The following is a 20846-nucleotide window of genomic DNA, read 5'->3' as shown; positions in this document are numbered from 1 at the left end:
AATATAAGTTCTTTTTGCTGCAAATAGCTAATTTAATGAATGAACAAAAAAAATGACTAAATAGTACACATACCTCTCAAAAATAAACAATATCAGCTGTGTGTTCAGCCATGGCATCAAGAGCGGCTGCTTCTTCTTAGCACTGCATTTCTCACTCAGCATCTTTCCTGTCTTCCTCTAAATCTCGTCATGTTTGCTCTTCCAGTGTTAATGTTGGAGTTGACTGTCCAAATGACAAGGAAGGACTTAGAGGAAGTGGTGTAGCCAAGTCTGAATGGGTGGCAGAAGATAATGAAGTCATTGAACATCGAACACTGGTGTTGATCTTTGTCAAGCACCTGAATCCAGACATCAATGATTGTGCAGCCGCAGATGTAGGATTGGTTGAGCATGGAAGCTGTAATGTGGACATGCATGGTGTAGGCACTGTTTCCCATTCTAAGTGCATTGCTGTGTGGTACAATGTCATCTGTAGACTAAGCACTAGCACTACTGAAGAGAAGATAGCGAAAATTGAACATACTGCTTCCAATGTCCATTCCTGTGCTTTTCTCACATCATTCACGTCCCAGTGAGCCTTCATCTATTCAAGTTTTAAGCTCAGATTGATAACTATCCAAAGTTCAGTAAAATTTCAATGCACAAAAGGAATCTCAAACCAACTCATTGCAAGAGTGTAGATCTGTGTTTTCCTGCCTTGATGAATGTAGTTAGAAAGCTTGTCAAGGCCAATTTCAATATAGTGGGCAAGTTCCCAAATGGTGCCCTTCAGCTTGGTCCATTTGGTCTGTAGGAGTTCGTATGCAGGAATGGCCATAGATAGGGTTGGAGTATGCTTGCTTGTAAGTAGTTCTGGAGCTGCATGTGGAACTTCGATGATTTGATGAATGTCACAAAGGACATCAATATCTTTCAAGTCCATTGAAAGGTGGGCAATGTCCACATTCTGGATTTCCTGCAGGAATGATTGGATAGCCTATTGAAGGAAGTAAGCATCAAACAAAGAGAGCTAAAGGTGAAGAAAAAATTACTGGATGCAATGTGAGAACACGATCAATCATTTTGAATGTTGATGACCAACAAGTCAAACAATCTTGCAAAAGCCAGAGCACAGGCAATGTCTCCTTATCATCAGGAAGCTTACCCTTCCAATATCCATTGTTGTTCCCTTCTTCAATGACAGCTTAGAGACAACAATGATGCTGCCCTGAGTGTCTGCAAGCATTGACAATACCATGACATTGTCCAACAGGTTCATTTGACAAGGTGTTGGTATATACATGAAGATCTGTCAAGGCAGAAAGATGGGTGGGTGCTTCCAACACAGGTACAACAGGATTTTCCTTCAGTTCTTTGAGAATGGCCTGCACTGCAAGATTCATGACATGGGGAAAACATCTATGAGAGGATCATGAAATTTTAGCTCCCAGTTATCAAAAATCAGTGTTAGATATTACCTTAGATGATTACCAGCATGATCAAAGGGAATACCTCTCATTTCCAGTTCTATCTCAAGCTCCAACATAAATGTATCATTATTGGATGCATTGTCCATTGTAATCTGACCGAACTAGAATCAAGTTTGACTTCATTCAAGATGAGACACTTTGAGCAGTAAAATTTACCTTGATTGTGACCTCAAGCTCATCTGTGATTTTCAAAAACTCTTGACTGAGATTAGCACCACTATGGGGACCCCCAATATAACGAAAAGCAATGAGTTGAGTTGTGTACTCCAGTCTATTCTTCTCACCCTGCATCATAAAGTGGGCAGTAACTGCCATGTAACTATCACAATTTGGGTCACTCCACAGGTCTGTAGTCATCAAGATGTATCCAAGAGCATTCTATATAAGTGGTAAAAAGAATTAATGACAATCTGAATCAAAATCATATGCACATACCTTTAGATCATCTTTGGTCTTGTTATATTCCTTGCAGTATTCATCCAAGACCATCTGTGTTATTTTTGTCTGGTGAGGAAGATCAGTATCATCCATTTTCCCATCACCAAGGTACAGAAGAAGTGCCCAAAACTCCAGGCATTCCAAGACATTGAAACTCTGATCATCAACAGCTACCCATTGCATCAGCAAGTGATGAAACATCTCTATTGAGAACAAATGTTGTTCTCTGCCTATAGAATGATGTGCTCGATGCCTGGTTTTAAGTCCCATGTTCTTGCAAATTTGCTTTCACAGCTGGTAATGCTGGCTATTGAAGTGCTCACAGTAACACAATGTCATCCCATCTCTAAGCTGCCACACCTTCCATTGTGGGTTTTTCTCGTCATCACTACCTCACAATGTTCAAAATTTTAACAACTGATGGAATTTACATAGGACTCACCCACAGAGACGACATGCCACATATTTGCAGTCTGGTTTTGCTGACAATCATGGCTGATCTTCTGGCATACTGTCTGGCCTCTCCTTACTATTCAAGGCCCACAAAAAGTACCAAACATCAGTTGCAACTGCCCTCGACTCCCATGGGTGGCGAGATCCACCTTGATTAACATTTCCAGGCAGAGGGAGGTGTTGTCCATCAGCAGGTGCACTCTCTGGTGCAGGATCAGAGACTGGAGTCACTGGACCAACACCACAAACAGCTGTGGCTTCAGGTTCAGGTTGAGGCTGCACTGCACTTAGATTGGTCTTTTTCTTCTTGTTGCTCTGCCTCTGAGTGTTGTTCTGACCATCTACTTCCTCAACAGGTTTTTTATGTTTGCAGCTGCCACCTTTTTTTTTGCTGTCATTCCCACATTAATGACAGGAGCAGTTGAGTCTTGCAGAACACCATCATGCTGCATCAAGATAGGCTGAGTTGAAGCAAGCTGCAGAGGGCCTGGGCCCCACATATGCTGTAGCATTTTGACATGCTGCATGGGCATCATATACTGGGCATAGGTACCAGGTGTAGGATTGTGCAGTACTGGACCTGGGCCTGGAGCATGCAGAGATGGAGAGAAGTTTCACAAAGTTTCAAAAGAGCCATTTGGTGTTATCAATGGCAAAACTTCTCGACTGTGACTGCCAGAGTTCTCGGCCCTTGGGATGCCTAATGTTGGAGCCTGATGTGAGTATGAAGGAAATTGTGATTGACTACTGGGGAGACAACCTGTTGGATGGTACATGGAGAGTAGATATTTGTTGTGAGACACAGACAGTGAGGTTATTATAATGCATGTGTGCTGTGGCAAACTAGCACAAAAAGTCAATTTTACAGTGGAAGTAACTTAGTGAATGTTCAAGATCATATACAAGAGGCTCATATTGAATGTACTTAGGTGTATAGTGATGTTTTACCAGTGAAATATGAGAGAGACAGGAGGCACATATAGGACTTTAGACTTGTAGTGATTATGATTAATCTATGCAATGACTTTGATTCATCTCTTGAAGTGAACGAAGTGTCACTTCAACCAACTTCAGTACAACAAAGTTAACTGAAGTCACACGTTTTCAAAGTGAAGCAAAGTTACTTCAAAGTCACTTCACTTCAATGGCAACACTATCACACACCATCATTCCTAAAACTGATAACATCCACATGGCATGACATAATCACATCACATGACTCCCTACCAAAAAACTGGGTGATTGCCCTTGAGGTTTTAGTGGGTATTAAGCCACCCAGGCCCTCTTTGAATGAGGCAACCAGGTAGTAAAGAGCCTCACATACCCCATAAAATGGGAGTGCATAAATGCATTTTCTCCTCAGACTGGGATCCTAAGTATCCCACTATAGCGCATATTCATAGGACTAGATTTTGTCAGTTGCTACAAATATACATCACTTGTCTAAAAAAAAAAAAAGAAGTTCAAACTTTGTGCTGCACATGCAAGTCATGTGATCACATTATCTATTTATGGTTACTACATCAGACCTTAAGCTTAAGTTCCCAAATAACCAACCAATCTGCCATGCACAAAGACCAGAGGATCTGCATCATCACCACTGGGAAATTATCGATCTACAAATGTGATTGGAGGATTAGTGTATCTTGCAAGAGCAAGGGAAGCCCATACTGAAGGAGAGCAAGATGGTGCTACATGCATAACCTGGGCTGGGCAGGATCAATCTATGAAGTAGGCAGGTACAGAGGAATGAGATTCCTTACAGCATGAAACAGTCTTTATGCATGACCTTTTTGTTTTCTTTGGTCTGATACTGATGAAATAGCCATCAGCAGAATGTCTAGGACTAATTTTTGAAACTACCTCCCTGGACATCACTTCACATTGACAGTACATCACACTTATCGATGTTGATGTTGACATGGCCATGGCATGACTTGTCAACCTTTGCAGCACCAAACACCACCTATATCAAGGCCCTGTATATTGGTTGTTAATTGATGGCTCTATGACAGTTGCAAAGTGTGGTGGATTTGAAGCAGCCTGAGTGTGCGAGTCAGAAGAATTAATTAATGACAGATGATACAGTACATGAGGCATAATACTGGAAGTCTTGACAATGGACATTACATCAATCCAAGAGGTTGCACACTCATTTCATACATCTGTGTTGTATGGGAATCACTTCTCTGCCCACATCACCGGCCCCATCACCACACCTAGAGTCCATATCTATACCAAAAAAAACCAGTCAACATGTTCTGAAATGTGCATTGAATGACCTTACAATGTTCAGTGCTTTAATAAAAAGCAATGGGTATTCATAAAGTTGCAGAGCAGATTTATTTCCAGGTCTGGGATGAGTGAACAACACCCAAATGGAGTATATTGCTATGGCAAGAGAATTACATGCCAGCAGTGATGGAGAATGAGTGATCCTACATCTGAAAATCCAAAATCCTGAAATGAGCCTTTGAGGTGCCTTCTGGGAGCTATATATGGCCAGTGTCAGCTTGCACACCTTTTTAGTCATTATTGCACCTTAGTTGACTCAGCTCCTTACAATCACAGTTTGTGACTATGAAAAAGTGCGAGAAATAATAGATAATAGATTGTAAAACTACCTAAAGACAGATACTAGATAATCTTGTTGTACTAAGATGAGATTGTAGCTTATCTAGTAGAGATAGATGTGCATAATCTACACTCCCAAGTCTGCCTCTCCACAAGCAATGATGAGATTGCACAAATGTTTGTATCACTCCCTCAACATATCATCAAGCTGTATTTTGGTGATCAATTTTATGATCAAGTCATCAGCATCATAAAACTGTTCAGCGGAAGCATCGATGTTCTCATATGTACCCTTGTGATATGCCTTGAGGGTGTTGTGTACTGTGGCACCTGCGAGGCCAAACACACAGTCAAGTTTTTCTATATTGATGTTGAGATACAGACCTTCTTGCCATATGACATCAACAATCATATTGATGAAGTAGTTGGCCTCAAAAAAACATGTGACTTCAACTCCATCAACCTGTCAGTACAACAATAAGCACTTGAATGGTCTGTATAACAAGAGACTTATGATTTCAATTTTGTGCAGGAACTGCAGTCCGGAAAGGTGAGCTTGAACTGCAATAGCCCTCTCCTCAGGCAGGAGGCATAAGTTAAATGTGCTTTGAATGTTATGCATGGCATACAATTTGAAGAGCCTTCACATATGTGACATTGATGTCACCATTTCTTCCTGCACCTTCAATGTCTCAAATTTCTGGTATGGAACTATGCAAAGATGTGAGTGACATTCTTGATATAGTCATAACTCACTGTCTCTGATAACACTAATTCTCGCATCTTGCAGAGCACTCTCAATGTGGTTGTTTCACTGCTTATGTGTTGATGAAACACCCTCCGTTCACAGCATCATGCAACAGAGAAGTGCTTTTGCTTTCATTTTGATTATCTTGATGTCCACTTTTTTTTATTTTGACCAGGGCTGGAATGGCTGGGGGAGTAGCTACAGGAGTGACCATTGAAGGCGAGGAATTTGGATGGGGGGGAAACTAAAGATAAGGACTCTTCAGAGCTCCTCTGGATGCGAGTCAAACTTGACCCAAGGGGATTGCCACTGAGAAAGGATTCCTCTAAAGAATTGAGGGGAAATGCCAAGAACTAGCTCTCGACAGAGGGCCTGGTGAAGTGCGAGAGTATGGAATGTGACGATAGGCACCAAAGCACACTGGATGCAATAGGTACATGAAAATGCGCACTCAACATGCAAAATGTGCGCTTCATGGCTAGGCTCTAGACCTCAAGGTGAGTGATACTGATCTTTTTCTTGGATTGGTGGGACATATTGGAGATGAGATGATCCCTTTCTGAGCTCAAGTGCGAAAATCAACAAAGATGGTAGTCAATTCTACTATCTGCTGCTGCCCTCAGGATACTAGTAGTAGGGAAGTAAGTAACTAAAATTTACCCAGAGGCATGTAATGCCTCGTAAGCACATTCCCAGGCTTTGGAAGTGAATAGGTAGCAGTAAATATCATAAGTGATGTAACTTAAGTAAAAATAGTGAGGCAATGAGTAATTGCATACCATATGTAACTCTGTGATATGTGTTTGAAGTAAAAATAGATAGAACACGCACCAATGGACCTTGGAGGATGAGGACAGGACATGCAGATGGTTGGCGACAAGGATGTGAAAGTGCGCGAAAACACATTCATAGTGCAGTCAAAGTGCACCAAAGCACATGTTGTTGCAAATACTGCACATGTATCGCACTTATTGGGGGCGTCAGCGCAAAGGCCAAAACACAAAAATATGCCTATTATACAGCTGTAGAGGACAGGCTCTCTACACCATGGACAATTGTATGGCTGGTTATGCTGGCCCAGGTGCTGGTGTGGGAGGAAGATGGTGTTTGATAGTGCATGGTTGACCAATGGAATGCACTGTCTGTAGCTCCTAGTAGAGCACTTAGTATTAGCAGTAAAAGACCAAAAAAAACATACATGTATCACCCCACAGCTAAATTTGCCCTGCTCTACCTCCTGCTCACAGGGCAACATCACACTCACAACCACTGGCCCTGGGCTTGGTGATTGTGGTGCAGCAGCACTTCCAAGGTCCCACCGCATGTGATGTGGCACCCCAGAGCCTCCATATGGGAAGAGGTCATGGTACTGAGGCCCATCATGCTGCTGAGGGTCAGGGTAGTACTCCTGCTGCTGGTTTGGAAAGACGTCTTGTTGTTGAGGTTGCTGTGTGTAGAAGTTGGGTTGTGGAGGATGCTCATAGACATCCTGTTGTTGAGGTTGTTGCAGCTGCTGTGTGTAGAAGTTGGGCTGTGGAGGATGCTCGTTGGGCTACAGGTAATCATGGGGCTGCAGATAATCATAGGGTTGCAGAGGGAAATCATAGGGTTGCAGAGAGAAATCATAGGGTTGCAGAGAGAAATCATAGGGCTGCTGAGGGAAATTGTAGGGTTGCTGATGGAAATTGTTGGGTTGCAGAGGGAGATTGTTGGGTTACAGAGAGTGATGGTCGAGTTGCTGAGGAAAGTAATATGGCAAGGGAGGTTGGAAGTAATCAGGGTCCATGTGTGTAGCCATCAATGCAGAAGATGGACAATGGAGGCCTTCAGGGGTCTCTGGCCAATCTTCAGCAAGGCCCAGTTGGGTTGAGATGTCACAGCCTGATGTGTTGATGTTTGAATTTCTTTTTGGTTGTAGTGGTTCCTGAGAGATAGAGTGAGCATTGTGTGTTTGATACAATTCAAAAAACACTTGCCTTTTTCTTGGACATTCATCTTGCTTGTTAGGACTGTTTTCATGGGGGCATTGGTCATTGATAGCCATCTCGCTATCTGCAATAAATTGACTCACTAGATTGAACTCATGCATAAATGAAGGATGCAACAGGTGTATAAATTGGAAATGATATACATAAAACATACAAATGAGATCGATGACAGGTCATAGGGGCAATAATATAATCAGGGATTCAATTGAATGATGTAAAACAAAGGCTGCACTGTATGTGTGTTGTCAATAAATTAATACATGAGGTAGATTGAATTAGGGTCTCACACTCTTCCTATTCGCTGATAAGGCTCATGCCCCAGTTTCTCATTTGTCTGCTTGATAGATTAGGCTATCATCAGACCCCACATCACTGTGGGTGTCTGAAGGTTCAGTATCACTGCTGTTTTGGAAAGAAGCAGTGCACTTCCCCACATGAGTCAGAAATTGGTTGTACTGCTCATTGGCCACATCATACTGATCCAGTTCCTCCACAAAGACTGCCTCAAGGTAGTCTTTGTTGTCTTGCAAGGCTGGGAGCCCCCAAGCAGTCATAAAATCCCTGAATATCTCCATTTTGGTCTCCACTATCTTGAATTCACCTTCCTGTTCTTGCTGGAGAGATTTGAGGAAGGATTTTTCCCTCCTATTACATTCAAGCTGCCAGGTGGTGTGCATGAGCTGGTGCTGGAGGTCTTCCTTGGTGGCATGCTTCACTTGAACCGCCTTGTAAAAGGAATCATCAGACATAAGGGATAAACCTCTCTAGAGAAGTTCTGTGCCCTATATACTTGATAAATCAGAATATGTTAAATTACAAAAAAAAGCTCCTATCTCATACAAGTCTTGAAGGTTGAGAGCTTTGTATGAGCCATCCAGCATGTGCTTCTTTGCAAACTGGAGCTCATAGGGGGGGGACTGATTAACAATGCATAGCCTGTACCAAGCACGTAATTGTTCACAAAAGTGAGAAAGTCAGTCTTGCTTAGGAGGCTTTACTAAGGAGAGGCTGCGGCTGCAGCTACATTGAGCTAGTTTCCCTCTGGTATAGCAACACCTCGAGCATTCAGAGTCCAAGGCAGAGGTGACACTGGATGATGTCAAAGATTTAGGAGGGGACACCAACTTGGAACCAGACCGAGCAAAGGGAGATAAGGATAGGTCAACACAAGTTGAGCTTGTAGTCTCAGAGTCAGACAGAGGGGGTGTGGACCTCTCAGAGTAAGCATCCATATTAATGCTAGTAACATTAATTTCCTGGCTAATGTATAGATAGGCAATACATACCACAGTTTTCTGGCTAATCTGAGGGGGGTTATACTGTTATAGTGTGATGGGAGTATTGAAGTGCCAACTAGAGGGCGGAGTTTGAAGGACTTAGAGGTTTTTCAGGTGCAGTCTGTCTGTTGAACACTCTGAGTCTATACTGCTGGCATGCAGGTCAACCATCCCACTATATCATCCAGCCCTCAGGGAGGACAATCTGGCCAATTTGTTCTTGATGCCAATTTGTAAGTCTTGTTTCTCAAAGGTACTCACTTGAGCAACCTCTGAATCAACTGGCAGACCATCTTCTGCAAAATGCCCCCAGTGTCTTGTCAACCTGCCCTCCAATAAGGCAGTATTAGAACACCTACAGCAAGGAAATAGTTGCTGGCCTCAAATGCAAGATTGTTGCATTCCTGTCCCACCTGCATTCCTTCGATCTACCTCAGAAGCAGGCAAAGACCATATCTTTGGATGGTACCACCCATCTTCTGGCTATATTTTCAGAAAGGCACCAAACATCCTTGAGGCCATGGAAAACAACCAGTTTGCTTACCAGTGACATCATACTCCTTTTTACCCCTTTCAGGACTAACCAGAGTTTGAACTTGGAAAATTCCTCTGTGAGTGCTTCATGCAAAGTGATATTAACTGATTTCTCAAGCTCAAATGGGTCTGTTTGGTACAAGAATCCTCTATGCACACGCAGGACTCACTTCCAGCTCACAGGTATGCCGAGCTAAACCATTGTTTGGTTCAAAGACCAGCTACTTGCATGGATGGCTTCTATTCCCACCAGACCAAAATGGTGTTCAACAACACTCAAGATCACAGGATACCCAACTGTCCAACCAATACAGCTCATCTGGCACAATGGCTTAGATGTAGTGGCAGATCTCTTTGCTAATCCAATTTTCACCAACCACATGACATATGACCTGCATGTTGTGGTTGATGGTGATGAGCATGAGTACAGTGAATATTTTACAGCGCAACAAGCATTTGAGATTCAGGTAAAATTACATGCACTTATTTGCAGTGGTTGATTGATACTTTGGTACAGGACCAGCTTCCTAAAGGTGCTACCATCATTCCAATAATCATTGCATCTGACAAGATGCCCATGATGCAGCACACTGGAGGGCTCAAAATGCACCCTATCTTTGTCTCAATTGCTAACATTCAGTCTAATGTGCAGATGAGAGCAACAAGTCATGCTTGGCAATGTGTCAGCTTCATGCCTATTCCAAAATTTACTGATGTTCATGCTGACTACCAAACTATCCTAAGTCAATGGCTATTCCATAAGTGTATGGATATTATCTTCACAGATGCTAAGGTTGCAGCCATGGCAGGCAAGTTTATGCCTGATCCTTCTGGCCATGTATGACACAGCTTCACACCTTTGGCTGCTTACACTGCAGATTTACCAGAACAGCAAGCCATAGCATGTGTCTCAAAGGTCACTTCTCCCATTACATTGGCTACATCTCAATCCTTTGGTGACAGCTATCACCATACACCATGCATGAAGGAACACACCCTTTTGGTGATATACAAGATCTGTCAATGCATTGATCAATGGAGGTTGCAAGAGTTTCAGGAGGAAGCCAAGGCTCATTCGCTAAGTGGCGTTCATCAACCATTTTGGCAGAATTGGCGGATCACAGACCCTTCTTGCTTCTTAGCAGGAGAAGTTCTCCATACCTGCCATAAATTCTTCTTTGACCACCCATTCAAGTGGTCCAAAGAACTGATGGGTAAGGATGAGCTAAATGCCCAATTCAAAAGTCATCACAAATGAGTAGGAATGTGTCACTTTTCATCCAGAGTGTGTCAGATGAAGCAAATGACCAGCCAGGAACACTGGGACTTACAGTGGCTCAAAAAACTGTCCGCATGTTTTGACATTTTTCACTATCTATGATATTGTGTGAGAATGAACAAATGCCTCAGGGACATGCTTATACCACATTGTAGTATGGCTTCAGGGCTTTCATTTGAGCCCTACACCGTGGGAATCGGTGGAGATATGGTGGAGACATAAGGCTTATAAAATGATGACTCATGTGGACAGTTTTTGAGTGTATATCAAAACTATATAAATCATTATTTATGACACCACAAAAATCATGCCACTATTATATAAATTATGAAGTGGTGTCATTATGTTATTTTATGACTATATCTAACTATATAAACCAAAATATCTCATGTATCATAGTCATAATCACCATGAAAGCCATCTCCTCTGCTCAAAGAGATAATATCCTCTCTCTGTCTTATGCTGGCCTCTCTGCTCACCAAATTTCCTCTAGAACTGGAGTATGCAAGTCCACTGTGGCCAAGTTTATCAAAGAAAGCCACCCAGACAAGGAAAACTCTTGTGGAGGACATCCATCCAAGCTTACCTCTACTGACAAAAGGGCTATTATCCAACATATCACTACAGGAAAGGCTGATAATGCTGTCCAAGCCACCCATTATATCAATTCCACCATCACTACCCCTGTCTCTTCACAAACTGTGAGGAATGTTCTCAAGGCAGCTCATCTCAAGGCAGTAACAAAGAAGAAAAAGCCTCTTCTCTCCATCAAACATACAGTGGCTCAAAAAACTGTCCACATGTTTTTGCATTTTTTACTATTTACAATATTGTGTGAGAATACATAAAGACCTTAGTGACATGCTGATACCATATTGTAGTGCTGCTTCAGGGCTTTGAATTGAGCACCACATCGTGAGAATCAGAGGAGATATGGTGGAGATACAAGGCTTACAAAATCATGACTCATGTGGACAGTTTTTTGAGCACATATTAAAACTATATAAATCATCATTTATGACACCATAACAATCATGCCACCATTAAACAAATTATAAAGTGGTGTCATTATGTCATTTTAAAATCATATCTAACTATACAAACCAAAAATTTCCATATGTCATGGTTATATTCACCATGAAAGCCACCCCCCCTGCTCAAAGGGATAATATCCTCTCTCTTTCCTATTCTGGCCTCTCTGCTTGTCAAATTTCCTCTAGAACTGGAGTATCCAAGTCCACTGTGGCCAAGTTCATCAAAGAAAGTCACACAGACAAGGAAAACTTCTGTGAAGGGTGTCCATCCAAGCTCACCTCTACTGATAGGAGGGCTATTATTCAACATATCACTACAGGAAAGGCTGATAATGCTATCCAGGTCACCTATTACATCAATTCCACCATCACATTCCCTGTCTCTTCACACACTGTGAGAAACATTCTCAAGACAGCTCATCTCAGGTTAGTAACAAGGAAGAAAAGGCTCTCCTCTCTATCACACATATGCAGAGAGGACTAGCACCCTTCTTTTTTCACATATATACCTTGCCATCTGACCCAATCCTATTTATTGTGGTCTTATATGATCATATAACATGCTTCCAGTCCATGTAATCCAATTCTGATGGGCTAAGGCAAAGGTTAGTCATCTCTGCATATGTGTGATAGAGAGGAGAGCCTTTTCTTCCTTGTTACTAACCTGAGATGAGCTGTCTTGAGAATGTTTCTCACAGTGTGTGAAGAGACAGGGAATGTGATGGTGGAATTGATGTAATAGGTGACCTGGACAGCATTATCAGCCTTTCCTGTAGTGATATGTTGAATAATAGCCCTCCTATCAGTAGAGGTGAGCTTGGATGGACACCCTTCACAGAAGTTTTCCTTGTCTGTGTGACTTTCTTTGATGAACTTGGCCACAGTGGACTTGGATACTCCAGTTCTAGAGGAAATTTGACAAGCAGAGAGGCCAGAATAGGAAAGAGAGAGGATATTATCCCTTTGAGCAGGGGGGGTGGCTTTCATGGTGAATATAACCATGACATATGGAAATTTTTGGTTTGTATAGTTAGATATGATTTTAAAATGACATAATGACACCACTTTATAATTTGTTTAATGGTGGCATGATTGTTATGGTGTCATAAATGATGATTTATATAGTTTTAATATGTGCTCAAAAAACTGTCCACATGAGTCATGATTTTGTAAGCCTTGTATCTCCACCATATCTCCTCTGATTCTCACGATGTGGTGCTCAATTCAAAGCCCTGAAGCAGCACTACAATATGGTATCAGCATGTCACTAAGGTCTTTATGTATTCTCACACAATATTGTAAATAGTAAAAAATGCAAAAACATGTGGACAGTTTTTTGAGCCACTGTAGGCAGAGAAGACTAGCCTTTGCCTTAGCTCATCAACACTGGACTGTAGAGGACTGGAAGCATGTTATATGGTCAGATGAGACCAAAATCAATAGGATTGGGTCAGATGGGAAGGTATATGTATGGAAAAAGAAGGGAGATGGCCTAACAGACAGAGAGGTTAATGGGACTGTCAAGTTTGGAGGAGGTTCTTTAATGGTATGTGGCTGTATGGGATGGAATGGTGTGGGAATGCTTGCTGAGGTTGAGGGGAAGATGAATGCTGAGCAGTATGTGGACATTTTAAATGACCACTTGCTGCCTAGCTTGGCAGAATCAGGGATTGATGAAGAAGATATCATTTTCCAACAGGATAATGATCCCAAGCACACATCCAGAAGAGCTAAGGAATGGTTTGAAGAACATAACATCAATGTTCTTGACTGGCCAGCACAGTCTCCTGATGTCAATGTCATTGAACATCTCTGGGGAACACTCAAGAAAAAGCTTCAAGCCTATGAAAACCCCCCTAAAGGAGTATGGGAGCTTTGGGAGAGAGTAGCAGTGGAATTGGGGAAGATCACAGCTGAGGATTGCCAGAAATTAATTGAGAGTATGCCTAGAAGGATAGAGGCAGTAATTAAAGCCAAGGGAGGTCATACAAAATACTAGAATACCTGGTTACTATTGTAAAATACTTGAGTCAAAAAACTGTCCACATGAGTCACCATTTTGTGAGCCTTGTATCTCCACCATATCTCCACCGATTCCCACGGTGTAGGGCTCAAATGAAAGCCCTGAAGCCATACTACAATGTGGTATAACCATGTCCTTGAGGCATTTGTTCATTCTCACACAATATCATAGATAGTGAAAAATGTCAAAACATGCAGACAGTTTTTTGAGCCACTGTACAATGCACCTTGGTGCCTTCCATTGCTGGGGTCATGCCTCCCCAGTTCATCCACACAATTCATGCTTTGATCAACTTCATTTACAAGGCCCAAAGCCCTGTTTATACAGATGCCTCAATTGACTCCATGGTTGCATCTCTGAAAGAGTTTCATGATCATAAACAAGCGATCCTGGATGCAGGAGCTAGACAAGGCACCAAAGGAATGATCAACAACTTCCTTATCCCAAAGCTTGAGCTTTTACAGAGTTTTGCTGCATTCACTAAGGATATAGGTGTCCTCATCCAATGGACTGCTGATGTCAATGAACACCTTCTCATCACTCATTGCAAGCTTCTGTTTGAGAGGACATCCCACCAGTCATGCACTTTTACAGAGCAAATTGTTGATATTCTCAACCATGAGGAGTCTATGCAGCGATTTCAGTTGTACCTCTTCCTATGGATGCACAACACTCCCCTCACCAATGCCATAGTCACAGAAGAGCAAGAGATCACTGAGACCAACCCTGCTCTTACATGGATTGCCCATGTCACACCTGGTGATCCAAATCAACACTGTTTTGTCAGACCCTGTCCAGTTCAAAACCATTTTCTGAAGGGCATACTGTCTTACACTGCAATGACTGCCTTCCACATTATCATCACTCCTGATTGAGCCAAGATATCTATTAATGAAGTCCAGCAACTCTACACATTGCCAGATCTTGGACGAGCACTGTCTGATTACATCACAAAGGCTTCTAACAGTCAACCATTGTGGAGCTGTGATCATGGTTGTGTGAAGACATGGAATAAATTTCATTTACAGCTGCACTCTATTTTTCACTCACAGCTGATTATGCCCAGTCAAGTTGTCCAAGCTGCTCCACCATCACAAACATTTCCTCTGGGAAACTGTGATGCAGTAATTGTACAGTTAATACATGGTGACCATACCGGTAAGATTTATTTTTACACCTAACTATATGTTGCTCACTGTGGTATACACAGTAAATTTCATTGTGCAAGTGCAGGCTATCTTTCAGCCCATTCCACCTTGCCACATCACACTTCCCAAATACCTTGTGGATCAACCACTCTTGTATGTGCAATATTATGAGGTTGTTGGTTATCCATGCAATCAGCCTGCTATCAGCATGTATACAGTGGCCCGAAAATATCATAACAGGCCTGGCAGTCAGAGGATGAGATTGGGCACAGTTATCCCACTCACAGATGTCACGCATGCGGTAGAGCTTATCCCTATGTATGGTGAAGGAGCTAACTGTAGGGCAAGTGCAGCAACAAGTATGGAGGTGTATGAGCGCTTTTACCTGAACAATTTTTCAGACAAGGAGGTGTATCATGCATTGTGCTCAGACCTGCACTAGTTACATTTTCTGTGATAATGTCAGCTTATGCACTATGTTGTCTGGTTCAACTATGTTATCTCTGAGATCAAATCAAGCTTGCATTCTATCTCCAGCAAGATGTGAAAGATTATCGTTGATCAAAATGTTCAGTTCTCCATCTCTCATAAGTTAAGAATTGCAAAATAAAATAATAACTGTAAAAGCATCTCCACCAATCACATGAGTGCGCTACTGAAGTCGTAAGCGTTCATAAGTGTCCGTAAAGCGCTTAAGCTAAGCGTTCATTTCAGTGGTTTTGCAGATGTACTATCATTCCGGGTAATCTGCAACATGCATGTAATATGCAAAATGTTCAAAACACCTCAACGCACTGCTCAACTCACTTCAAAAAAATTCATGCATATATAGACTACTTATATATGATGTACTGTCCAAGTAGAATGAAAATTTCTTGCATGTTGCAGCTGCGAGGGATGAAATAGTGGTAATTTGTAACCATGCAGGAACATAAATTATCCAGATCCCATAGATCCTGCAGGTATATTCCTGAAGTTATACCTGGAGCACAACAATCACCTCGTCAGGATTACAGAACACAATTTCGATAAAGCTCATCCTGTCATTTTAAGATGCTATAGAGGAAGAATTGACGACATGTGTGAAAATGTGACAGTAGATAGGAGAGTGTGTAACAAATTCAATCTCCTCTACGGCACACTCGGCAAGTGCACAAAGTCTTGCATTGTTGTCTCCTCTTGCATCATTCTCACATCCTCGTTACAATGGCACCAAACCGCAGGCATACTACCAGTCAGAAGAAAGCTGAAGAAGATGTGATTCGCGAAGCCAACTTCACTGCTGCTATTCAGGCTATCAGAGAGGAGAAGACCAAGAACCTTATTCAGGACCATATCACCAGTACACTCACAATAATTACATGAATCACGATACTTGATGATAATATATTGCTGTATTCATTATTTATCAGAGCATTAAGTTTCAAGCTTCCAGTTCGACGACTCAACGCCAACAGATCGAGAGCGCAGTGCGGAGAGTCAAAGTTGACTGTGCCGGTGCTATGCCGAGGTGTGACTCGACGTGACCATATTTTGCAGATTAGCAGTCAGACCCTGAATTTTCTCGGCTTTCATCCGACACCACACCACAAAATCCTAAAAATGAGCAAAAGTAAGATCTATATAGAGGCGGTACGAATCTACAACACTCTAAATTCGTGGAAGATAATATGAAGTGATTGACGAGCTACAAAAGATTTGCTGAAAATGTTGCAGATTACCCGGAATGATAGTAGGGAGTCCGGAACCAAATCAGCGTGATCGTGACAATTATCAATATATTACTGACCCCGCTGCTAATGACATGGGTTCATCAGAATACTCGGGACCTTTCCCGAAAAACTTGAATGCTCCCTCCTGCATAATGTCAAACGCCTCGCCTACGTACAGGGACAATCATAAACCTTCAAGGATTTGATAGAAAATATTGACGTATCTTCGGCTGCGAATATGCCAGCCCAACTCATGCTCATGGTATTGATAGTAGATGCGAGTGGTTTTCTCATGTGGTGCCACTTCCGGAGGACGGCCGAGATTTCATCCCAGTTGCCAAAGTTCTCGATGTGGGCCAGAAGATCGGAGAGGATGACTACGTCATTCAAGGCAACCGTCATTCCACCCACAGTTAGCGGGTGGCGCATATTTAATGAATCACCCAGTGGAAATGCGCCTGCCTTGCTAGATTCTCCCTGCTTTATGGGCGGAAGATAATGATGCGGGACTCGTCGCACACGTGACTTTTCCAGAGCATTGAGAATGGGCGCGCGCACCGATGATGGAAGTTGAGGAACAATGTCGCGCATTATATGCTTCTGCAATACTGATGGTAAGTAGGGACGATCACGACCACACAACAAGGTAGAATTACAAACCTTGAGGTCTGGCGGCTGCTGCTGCTTCAATTCGACCAGCATCCGATATTCGTTGTTTGGGAGCTCAAAAAGGATGACTGGTCCAGCGCCTTTCAGTACAGCCATAGTGGCATACTTGGGCGTCGGCAGCTTCAGGTCTTTCACAATCAGACCTGCCAGGTAACTCTTTTGCAAAGGTTCATATGGCATGTCCCCGAGGACTGCAGTTCTGAACTTGGATAACGAGCCATCCGCAAGAACGATGAGGACAGCAAAGTATGACCCTGGCTGACCGCCCGCTTTGGGAGCGAGAACACCTATTACGCGATGTGTGTCCTTGTCCTCAATGAGACCGGTTACTGTGGTTTCGATCACGTCGATATTTGGCGCCTGCCGTGCGCGGTCGCGCAAAGCCATGATAAATGCTCCGTGGTCGAAAGCTTTCGCGACATGGCCTTCAGGGAATAAAGCGCAAATGCCCTGCTCCCCTCGCAGAACGTGATAACCTAACAAAGACAAAGACACAGAGCCAAGTTCCCCGAGGCATGACTCCAGACCAAGCGTCTTGAGGGCGGTAACACCGCCAGGCTGGAGCATTTCGGCGACGATACGGTCTGGCTTCGACAATGAACGCTCAAGTAGAGCTATCCGCAGAGGAGCGTTGCGCTTATTATATGTCTTTGTGGCAAGGCCATAGGCAAGGGCTGGGCCTGCTATACCGGCACCGACAATGAGTACATCGTAAGAAGAGCCTGAGAGCATGGTGAGATGGTGAATTATGACAGGCGACACTCACCTGATATTATTAGAAAAGAGTCTTGCCACGTAGGTCGTTTATCTTTGGTTGATACTATACCTGCGCCATGCCAATGAATGAAATTCAAAAAGATTCGCACTGGATAACGCACAAATCTTACCTGAATCCTGAAGATCGTTCGACACAGTCTGCTACTCGAATATTGGTATTCTACCCTGAAGTGAGATATGAATGCAGGATTAGAATTATGATTTTGTGACAGCGGGAGTGCAGCACCAACCGTGCCTCAGGCACCTCGGGGAGCACTACTCTCGGTGCCTATTGGGGTCATATGGAATCCTAGGAGTTATGGGCACGAACGGCGGTCCATGCCCTATCATACAATAAGATCACCAACTATGTTTTTGCATATTGAAAGAACTCACACTTTGTCAAAATGTCGGTTTCCTTAAGGCTTGTAGCGTGTGCCACGCAAACTTAGCCTTTGTCACAATCTTCCTGTGAAGCTCGTCCCATATGCATATAAGATCATCGGGCTGTCCTTTGTGTTCAAGTCAAGAACTTCAGTTCCTTCTTCATCCCACGATTCATCGGCAATCCGGTCGTCGCCTCCATCTTCACGACCAGTGACCCGACGGCTACCCTTACATTCACCCCCTTTCCCACCTCTCTTTGCCTTTGTCTCACCCGCTGTCTTCCCTCGGGCTCGTTTTCCAATTTCTGAACAAAAAAAATGACCCCGGACTGAAAGTTGCTAGTAGAACAGCACGGTGAGTACCTATTGAGGGTGTTGATGTGCTGATGAGTGTACTTTGCAGGTTCCAGGGGACTGACTGTTGGTGTGCAGGGGCGAGCTTTTCGAGGTGAGCGGCGCAGCCTAGATGTGACAGATCTACAGCGAAGTGAGGGGTACTGTGGCACAAATTCCCGCCACGTACTGCGGATGCAGCTAGGATGTGTTGTGCGCTGCCGAACTGCAGCTGCGGTACATCATACCCAAATGACGGAGATGACACGGGCTCCATGGTATTGTGCAGGCGAGATTCTTGTGGTGTTTGACTGGATTGCCACTCGTCCGCATTATTAGGTGTGATGCAGTGATCGTGGATGCCGTGTTTGAGTTTGGCGTGTTCATCGCACACACTCGTTCACGCTGCCAGTGAGACCAACCGACCTAGACAGAATGTTCAGATACTCAAGCCATTCAGCACATTACAGGCTCAGTGACGCCTGCGTCGAATAAGCTGGCAGAATAAAATCAAAATTGAGTGGGACTTCTATGTACACGTAATGGGAAACTGGTTTGAGAGACTCATCTTCCACCATCTATTTATAGGATATGCTCTCCAACTTTGAGCACCCCCTTACGAGGCTCACTTCAAGATAAATGGTATGTCTTCCTCCGCGAGCCTCTTGGTATATTTTGTGGTGCCATTATTATTTCGTGTTTTCTTCTCCATGTACAACCATGGACGACTAATTATAAATCAGCACCGAATTCAAATCCAGTGCACACTTGCAAACTTCCAGTGCACCCTAGCGAGCCTCAACGCACACAAGCCTCCAGCACTTCCTCCCGTCCCTCTCAGCACATTCTTACAAGCCTCCAGCATTCCGTCCAGCGCTTCCTCTCGTCCCAGTGCGCCTCCCATGCCTCTAGCACCTGTCTTGTATTACATGTCGAACATCGGTCGATATCAAACGTTATACCATTAGGTCGGGCTCGTCCATATTCCGTCGAGATTGTTCCTGAATCGGGCTCCAACAGCAGGTTGCTAGAAGGCGTTGAGGATATGGCAGGAGGTTGGTTCCGGAAGGAAGCGGCGGTGTGAGAGATGGCGCGAGGCGGCATTGGGAGGCAGCAGAGAGCACATGGATACAGTGGAGGTGTTCAGATTGGGTGTTGTAGGATAGCGGTTCATGCCTGCTATGCAGAGTTAGGCCGAGAGTGCAAGGTTGTTAGTGGGTGGCAGTCACGTTAAAAGAGTTGTACCATTGAGGGCCTGGGGTTCGTGACTCGGTGGAAAGGTGGTGCTTTGGTGGTGAGATATATAATGAACCAGCGTCGACGCAACTAACTGGAGAGTCAGGCCGTCGCAGAGAAAAATGGAGACGACAATTACCCACCTAGCTGGTGGAAGTTGCCGAAGGACAAGCTGCACCTATTGTAATTTCACAAGTTGAGTTATTTTTCAAACAGTTGTGGCCCGCCATCGACACCTTTGACCGAGATCACTGCTTATATGCTATTCTATATGAATAGTATTAGTAGTATTTCAGACTTTCCTAAAAAAGATCAAGAGCGACGTTCGTGTATATCCTTTGCTGCTAAACGTCAATGTTTTAACAGTCATCAAACCCTCAAACTAACGTTACGGGAAGACGCACCAGGATAAAAGTCGAGAATCTGAATCGCTGCCCGCAGCTAGTGACTAGTAAGTATCGAGAAGTGGCCGTGATTGATGGCCTTGCTAAACTGGATGTAATTATCGAACCAATCAAGTCGAGTGCCGCTCTAGTACTAGTACTGAGATCAATCAACCCAGCCCCTGGCCACCGTGATAACAAAATGATTCAAAAGAACATGCGGTGCGCGCGCTTCGAATCTTTTGAATCAGCATCTCGGCAATCACCTGTTTGATATCCATCAATAGGTGATCTCACCATTTCCGAGTCCTTCACCGTGGATTTGTACAACTCGGAACGTAAGTTTAGCGCCTTTCGCACATGATATATAATAGCTCACAATGATCATCCATTTCTCATCCACGAA

At 43.4% G+C, this 20846-nt stretch overlaps 8 protein-coding genes across 8 annotated transcripts; 4 read left to right on the top strand and 4 right to left on the bottom strand.

The window, feature by feature from the left end:
- Window positions 1-583: 583 nt before the first annotated feature.
- On the bottom strand, window positions 584-1555 carry BJ212DRAFT_1448738 (uncharacterized protein; the record flags this gene model as incomplete). The annotated part of the gene is made up of 5 exons (XM_041338584.1): window positions 584-612; window positions 664-976; window positions 1032-1168; window positions 1193-1288; window positions 1471-1555. The coding sequence occupies 5 exons, from the start codon at window positions 1553-1555 to the stop codon at window positions 584-586; spliced, it is 660 nt and encodes a 219-aa protein (XP_041189357.1).
- A 160-nt stretch (window positions 1556-1715) lies between these two features.
- BJ212DRAFT_1233224 (uncharacterized protein) lies at window positions 1716-2024 on the bottom strand (the record flags this gene model as incomplete). The annotated part of the gene is made up of 2 exons (XM_041329514.1): window positions 1716-1847; window positions 1905-2024. Coding segments are annotated over 2 exons (252 nt in total), but the record flags the coding sequence as incomplete, so codon positions are not given.
- Window positions 2025-7063: 5039 nt separating this feature from the next.
- BJ212DRAFT_1302482 (uncharacterized protein) lies at window positions 7064-7719 on the top strand (the record flags this gene model as incomplete). The annotated part of the gene is made up of 3 exons (XM_041333273.1): window positions 7064-7468; window positions 7601-7618; window positions 7690-7719. The coding sequence occupies 3 exons, from the start codon at window positions 7064-7066 to the stop codon at window positions 7717-7719; spliced, it is 453 nt and encodes a 150-aa protein (XP_041189355.1).
- A 475-nt stretch (window positions 7720-8194) lies between these two features.
- BJ212DRAFT_1223495 (uncharacterized protein) lies at window positions 8195-8434 on the bottom strand (the record flags this gene model as incomplete). Its single annotated transcript, XM_041329422.1, has 1 exon — window positions 8195-8434. A coding segment is annotated over one exon (240 nt), but the record flags the coding sequence as incomplete, so codon positions are not given.
- Window positions 8435-9699: 1265 nt separating this feature from the next.
- Window positions 9700-10325, top strand: BJ212DRAFT_1279338 (uncharacterized protein; the record flags this gene model as incomplete). The annotated part of the gene is made up of 2 exons (XM_041331487.1): window positions 9700-9948; window positions 9999-10325. Coding segments are annotated over 2 exons (576 nt in total), but the record flags the coding sequence as incomplete, so codon positions are not given.
- A 3707-nt stretch (window positions 10326-14032) lies between these two features.
- Window positions 14033-14302, top strand: BJ212DRAFT_1202435 (uncharacterized protein; the record flags this gene model as incomplete). The annotated part of the gene is made up of 1 exon (XM_041329098.1): window positions 14033-14302. A coding segment is annotated over one exon (270 nt), but the record flags the coding sequence as incomplete, so codon positions are not given.
- Window positions 14303-14875: 573 nt separating this feature from the next.
- Window positions 14876-15407, top strand: BJ212DRAFT_1279195 (uncharacterized protein; the record flags this gene model as incomplete). Its single annotated transcript, XM_041331473.1, has 2 exons — window positions 14876-14975; window positions 15028-15407. The coding sequence occupies 2 exons, from the start codon at window positions 14876-14878 to the stop codon at window positions 15405-15407; spliced, it is 480 nt and encodes a 159-aa protein (XP_041189351.1).
- A 1438-nt stretch (window positions 15408-16845) lies between these two features.
- On the bottom strand, window positions 16846-18078 carry BJ212DRAFT_1279299 (squalene epoxidase-domain-containing protein; the record flags this gene model as incomplete). Its single annotated transcript, XM_041331484.1, has 2 exons — window positions 16846-17277; window positions 17338-18078. The coding sequence occupies 2 exons, from the start codon at window positions 18076-18078 to the stop codon at window positions 16846-16848; spliced, it is 1173 nt and encodes a 390-aa protein (XP_041189350.1).
- Between the last annotated feature and the right edge of the window lie 2768 nt (window positions 18079-20846).

This window comes from Suillus subaureus (genome assembly GCF_016647635.1).
Source record: "Suillus subaureus strain MN1 chromosome Unknown BJ212scaffold_33, whole genome shotgun sequence".
Classification (NCBI taxonomy): domain Eukaryota; kingdom Fungi; phylum Basidiomycota; class Agaricomycetes; order Boletales; family Suillaceae; genus Suillus; species Suillus subaureus.
This window is presented reverse-complemented; position numbering and strand designations above follow the sequence as displayed.